Genomic DNA, 6634 nt, shown 5'->3' with positions numbered 1-6634 from the left:
ATAAAGATCAGAGCAGAAATCAATGAAATAGAAACTAAAAGAACAGTAGAACAGATCAACGAAACTAGGAGCTGGTTCTTTGAAAGAATTAACAAGATTGATAAACCCCTGGCCAGACTTATCAAAAAGAAAAGAGAAATGACCCAAATCAACAAAATCATGAATGAAAGAGGAGAGATCACAACCAACACCAAAGAAATACAAACAATTATAAGAACATATTATGAGCAACTCTATGCCAGCAAATTTTGTATTTATTTTTAAAGATTGTATTTATTTATTTGAGACAGACAGAGAGAGAACACAAGCGAGGCGGACGGGCAGAGGGAGAGGGAGAAGCAGAGTCCCCGCAGAGCAGGGATCCCAATGTAGGAGCTCAATCCCAGGACCCCAAAATCATGACCTGAGCCAAAGGCACATGCTTAACCAACGGAGCCACCCAGGTGCCCCCAGAATGTTTTTTTTAAAGTCCTATTCTATGTTAACATACTACAACATACACATTAATTTTCTATGCCTTGTGATATTTAAATTCTTATAACTTCCCAAACTGTTTCATGATAGGAGACCCTTAATGAAGCCCTAATAGTGTTTAAACTTGAATGGAAGGCCTAATAATTTGATTTATTGGGATTAAAATGTAAACAAAATAGAAAATCGGACGCAAATCACCAGCTAGTCTGGCTTTTTTTTTTTTTTTTTAATGTTTAGTTGTACTTTTTAATACATTAAAATATATATTTAAAATAACATTGGGAATTCTTTCAATATCTGAGAAAGGAAAATTAACATACGTGTATATGTTACTATTAGGCTGTAGGCTCATGCCTTCGTAACTGCTAAAGGCTATCGTATGCTCCGAAGAACACAACAGCCTTTGATCGAAATCGCTCCAAGTTGAGAACCACTGTCTCCTGCAGGAAACTGGTTCTTCATCCCCAAATTCCATCCGATCCATTGTAAGCCCTGTTTGCGCTCCCTCAAAAAATGCATCTTAAATCTACTTGCATGCATCCAGCTACAGGCCCATGAGGGCAGGCCAAGGAACTCAACAGCGTGTCTCACTTGGACATCTCCAAACTCTCCCAAATGGCCTGGCATGTCCCATTTTTGCCACTTGGGCCCCTCCAAAATGCAGCCAAGCTGAGCAACGCTATCAACGTACAAATCTGCTTGCAATGCTCCCTCGCCAAGTCCAGTGACTGCCCATTGCGTCATGATTGGCAAGCCTCACCAAGTGGTGCTCTTTGCTGCTCCATCATGCTTTCTTCTCACTACCCACCCCCCAGCCTTGGCTTATCCATGGGCGTCCTTGAAATCCCTACAAGGATCCGTGAGTTTGGACCTTGTACAACCCCCGTGTCTCTGCAACATCCTGCTGTTCGCCCTATGAATTCGCACACATGCTGTCATTCCTAAGGTAAGCATTGCTTCCGCAGAAAAGCCCTCCTGTGGGACTCCAGCAACCCACAGCCCCTAGCACACCCCCCATTATCCTTAGCAGGTGTCAGGCAGATGAAGTAGACCAAACACCAGCCGAGGTGAGGAACCCTGGGACCCTTCTGTCTGGGGTACAGAGAAAAAGGAAGGTTTGCGAAGTCACCTACTTACCAGTTACAGATTGTCAGCTTCATGACTGCGTATTCTGCTCCCCTAGGGAAGAAAAAGAAAAAACAGAAGAGGTACAGAACCAACATTTCTCTCATAGACAGGCAGTCAATCCAAAGTACTAAAGAACCTGTTGATCGCAAACCAGTCATGTTGGTGCAGAGAGAATGTGACAAAGAACATGCACGACCCACTCATTTCTGGGTAAATGTCATGGCAGATTTCCAACACATGATGTGGATCTGGCAACAAAAACCCTTCATGGCAGAGTCACTGAAATAAATGAGTCACCCACGAATGGGCATGCAATCCGTAACTATTTCTAACACCCATACGGTATGTATGGTACTCTCCTGCAAAGAACATTTCTCTGCCCAAGGTGGATAAGCAATGTCTACCTTAAAAAAGCACAGTGATGAACACTGTGGACCTATGGCGATGTTGGCCAAACTCATTGAGGGCAAGAAGGCATGTTCAGCAGCTATAATTATGATCCTTTTATAAGAGTCCAAAGGGTGGTAGAGTCCTGTGTTCTCCCCACAGAAGACCCTCAAATGGCTCCAAGTTGGTGATGCTTCGTAGGCTAAGGAGTCACCCCACAAGACAAATGCTATATAATAACAATTAATGACACCACCCCAGAGTTTATAGGGCTTTTTCATTCCCAAGGCATCTCCAGTGTTCCCACTGGATCCTCAAAATATCTCACCCTGCTTTGCCTCGAAAGCTTAATGACACTTCTTTTGTTTTATGGGAGAGGGAGCTGGAGTCATAGAGTTTAGAACACTTTCACAGAGGCTGGTAAATTGGAGATGTGGCATCCAGGAGGTCTCTGCCTTAATATCTTGTGTGTGTGTGTCCAATTCCCAGGGCTCCCTTGTCATCTTAGACTTCCAGGAAGGCTCTCAGGCGGGACGTTTCTAGAGGCCGACTCCCCTGGCACATTTGGTGAAGCCTACACTCCCATTGTCTCTGCTCCACAGACCCCCAGTCAATACTTGTGCATTCAGCTTGGTTCCATGGTGACCTCCTGAAAAGCCATACTCTAATGTTTCCTCTCCCCAGCCCCACTGCCTCACACATTATATGGCATTCCTGTAAATTTCCAGTAATTTCCAGAATGCATTTCCAGTACATCCTCACTGAAGACATTGAGCATTTCCCAAGGGTTGGGTGAGAGATGCAAGAACGGTGCTTTTTTTATTTATTTACCAGTTGTAACCATGTCCACCTCATTTCATAAGAACGTATCTCTCCAACCCAAGATTGGTAAAGTCACAATGGATGGTCCTAGTCACATGTGCAAAGTTCTTCCTAACTGGCAAGAAATAAAAGGTATTTACAAAATAGATGGAAATAAAAGTTAGCTTCATGATATAACAGAACTTCTACTGTCTCAAAGAATTATACATATCAAATCCAGATTTTAAAAGATATCAAGAAGACCGTGTCTACCCAGGAAGCTCCTCTACCTCTACCCCATTCTGCACAACCCCTTTCTCCACTTCCTCTCCCCACTCTCAAATTTTAACATAGGAGTTTATTAAAGGTGGGCAAACTGGTGATGCATAACGGGCTTCTGGGAATGTACAAATGCATGAGGCTGGTGTCATATATCTATGTGGTCTTCCGAATTGGTTTTATTTTCTAGCTGTCTTTGAAGAGATGCCCAAAGTTATGAACCTAATCAAGAAGCACTGCTCAAAAAGCTATTCTATAAGGTCATGTTATTAATAGAAAAAGCGGGAAACACATTAGCCAACAAAAGAATTGCATCCCCAAATGGATGAAAATGCATGTGCTGATGTATGTGGACTATATTCCTTCAGAGAGAGAGTGAGAGTCAAAAACCAAACCAAACCAAAATAAAACCCCAAAACCAGTGCCCCTGGATGGTGGTGTGGACCTTCCAAAATGATGGGGAAAAAAATACAGCTATGTGAAGTGATTGATGTGTTAGCTAACCTATTTTTGGTAATCACTTTGCAGTACATACTGATAGCAAATCACCACATTGTACATGTTAAACTTACACAGGGTTCTGTGTCAATTCCATCTCAATAAAGCTGGAAAAAAGTCTTTAAAATTCCAGATTTTCATGGTTTTGCCTTTAGAGGTTAACTCCTAATGACCCAGAAATAGCAAAACATATCAGTCATGGACACCTTAGTAAGAGAAAGGTTATCAGGTAGTTATATGGAAGAACCTGAGGATGGTGGCTTAGATCGAAATGGGGTCTTTCCAGATGTGATGAAGTGAAGATCTGGAGATGACACCTTTGTAGATGAGGGTGGCCCTAAATCCAAAGACAGTTGTCCTTACAAGGGACAGAAGAGGAGACACAGACACGGAGGAGAAGCCACTTGAGGACAAAGCCAGAGATGGGAGGTATGCGGCCAAAAACCCAGGGAGGCCTGGAGCCCCAGAAGCTGGAGGATGCAGGAAGGACCCTCCCCTGGAGCCTCCAGAGGGAACACAGCCCTGCCCCGCCTGGATCTCAGACTCAGGTCTCCAGAAATGGGGGAGGATACACCTCTGTTGCTGTAAGCCCTCAGTTTGTGGTCATTTGTTACAGCAGCCCCAGGAAACAAATATAAGCAATTGGGAGGGAAAAAAACAACTTCTCTACATCAGGAGACTCCGTCAACAAAGCAAAAGTGGCATGTTCAAAGAAGGAGAAAATATCTAGAATATTTTCTATAAATAGATTAGAAAAGGGATAAAGATATAATAGAAAGACTAGACATAAGGTGTCCACAGGCCATTCACAGAAGACACACAGGATCAACAAACTCATAACTATATGCTTAGTCTCATCAGTAACCAGAAAAAGTAAATTTTAAGGATCATCAGGTCACATATCTATCAAAACCCCAGTAATTTCTTCAAGTTTGATAGCATGCAGTTTTAAGAAAGATTCCAAGAAAGTTACCTGGAACTGCCAGGGAAAGCTTTTGTGAGGGTACGTTTTCCACCAAATATTAAATTTTTAAGAAATCATAAACTAAGACACAGTATTTGTGGCTTCTCACCCTGGAGAAACGCTCAGCCAGCAGGCAAAAGTCAGGAGTAAGGGGGTTCATTGCAACATTGCTTTTACATGGAGTCAGGCTGAAGCCAACTGAAAGCATGCTGAAGAGGAACGGCTAAATAAATGGGAGTATATTCATCATGCAGAAATCTATGTTATCTCCTTTAAAATAAGGAAGATGCACTCATTGATCTTTTGGGATTCTTTGATGGTAAAGCTATATAATTCTGTGAGGCATTCCTCAACCACAGCTGAAATCAAAACAGTAATTACTTTTGTGGGACCTTTCATCCAAGGACACTGGATGTTATCTCCTTAAGCTTTGAGGAAGGACAGTAATACTATGATTACTCCCACTCTTCTGTGGATACAGGAGGTTCCAGGAGTTAGGGTATAGCTTAGGGCAAACTAATAAAGCCAAATGCAACCTCCCCATTAATTAAAACATTCTCCCTGTTAATGTTCACTAACAAAAATCTTCTCGCCACTGACACCAGTCTTAAAAGTGCCTGTATGTTCTTCCAAAAAAAACAGAACCTCCTCCTTTCCCCTACACACCTGGAAAATCATGCATTATATATAACCAAAGCCACAGTTGTCTTGTAGAGCAGACCCATGGTGGTGGCTTGATGCCCAGTGGAGGACCACCACTATCTTCATGGTAGTTGTCCGTGTGTAGGTGAGCGAGTCAAAGACATAATTGCAACCCAGGCGGAACTGGGCAAAATTCAGCAGATCATACTTGAAATGGAGCAAACAATTGATCATAATTTTCAATTGAACATCTCCTTCCTTTCTTTGTTATGTGCTGAGAACCAACACCTGCAGCTGGGCCAGTCAATGCAACTAAAGCAGAGGAGATGCTTAAAGACATAAATTCCCACTATGTGTCCCTAACAAGAGCATGAAAGGCACAATTGAGAAACTGGTCAAATGCACCAGGACGCGGTCTCTCAATCTCAGCACTGTGGGCATCTGGGGCTGGATAGCTCTCTGGGGTGGGGCATCCTCAACCCTGTAGGGTGATGAGCAGCATCTCTGGTCTCCGCCCACCACATGCCAGGAGCACCCCCTCCCCAGATATGACAATCCCAATTATTCCCACACATCGCCAAACAGCATGAAATCATCCTGTCTCCATGGTGAGCTCCACTGAACCAGACTGATAGGAAATCATTCTTGGATGATTTCAAATGCTGTTTATTCATCAAGCAAGATTCTGATTTTCTCATCCAGGGTTGTTGATTTAGAATAGAATCTCTGTGATTTTATTATTTTTCTCTCCTAATTTAAATATATGAATAAAAATTGAACATAGAAATTTTCTCATTGCTTTATTTTACTAATTCCTGCTGGAAAGAATTTAATATGTTGACTGTGGTATCTTGTGGTTCCTCACTGAAGAGATTTCTAAAAAGATTCACATAAATCCCCAAACTTCCTCCAAACTGACTGATATTCAATGACTTTATTTTTTTAATTAATTAATTAATTTATTTGAGAGAGCGAGAGAGAGAGCATGAATAGGGAGGAGGGGCAGAGGCAGAGGGAGAAGCAGATTCCCCACTGAGCAGGAAGTTGGACATGGGGCTCGATTTCAGGACCCTGGGATCATGACCTGAGTTGAAGGCAGATGCTTAACAGTCTGAGCCATCCAGGTGCCCCTATTCAATGACTCTTGCAACATCATTATTATAAAATATAAAGGAGAATACTCAATGGCATGAAAAAATTTAAATACATCTGTTATCAAAAACATACTCTTCCCCGCCAGCAATTCATATACACCCACATTTTCTGCTGGATGAGATAAACCCATCTCTCCATTATTTGCTTTCCACTAAGAAAAAGTCCACTAGTAAAACATTAAATGACAACAATTATGAAGTAAATTCAGAGACCAGAAGCCTGGTTTCTAAACCAGCAAAACTGTTATGTTATGTGTCAACTTATGATTTTCAATATTTTGGTATTCATTGAGTCACTGTAATGGTA

General features: G+C 42.1%; 1 protein-coding gene across 1 annotated transcript in view; it reads right to left on the bottom strand.

The window, feature by feature from the left end:
* The window catches only part of ARSH (arylsulfatase family member H), an 18608-nt gene extending 17390 nt beyond the window's left edge, over positions 1–1218 (bottom strand). The window contains exon 1 of the mRNA XM_035029610.1: positions 1066–1218. Coding sequence (XP_034885501.1) covers positions 1066–1218 — 153 coding nt within the window. The remainder of the gene's footprint in view (positions 1–1065) is intronic.
* Positions 1219–6634: the final 5416 nt, after the last annotated feature.

This window comes from Mirounga leonina, unplaced genomic scaffold (assembly GCF_011800145.1).
Source record: "Mirounga leonina isolate KUSES-001 unplaced genomic scaffold, KU_Mleo_1.0 Mir_268, whole genome shotgun sequence".
Taxonomy (NCBI): domain Eukaryota; kingdom Metazoa; phylum Chordata; class Mammalia; order Carnivora; family Phocidae; genus Mirounga; species Mirounga leonina.
The sequence above is the reverse complement of the archived record's forward strand: the minus strand, read 5'-3'. Positions and strand labels throughout refer to the sequence as shown.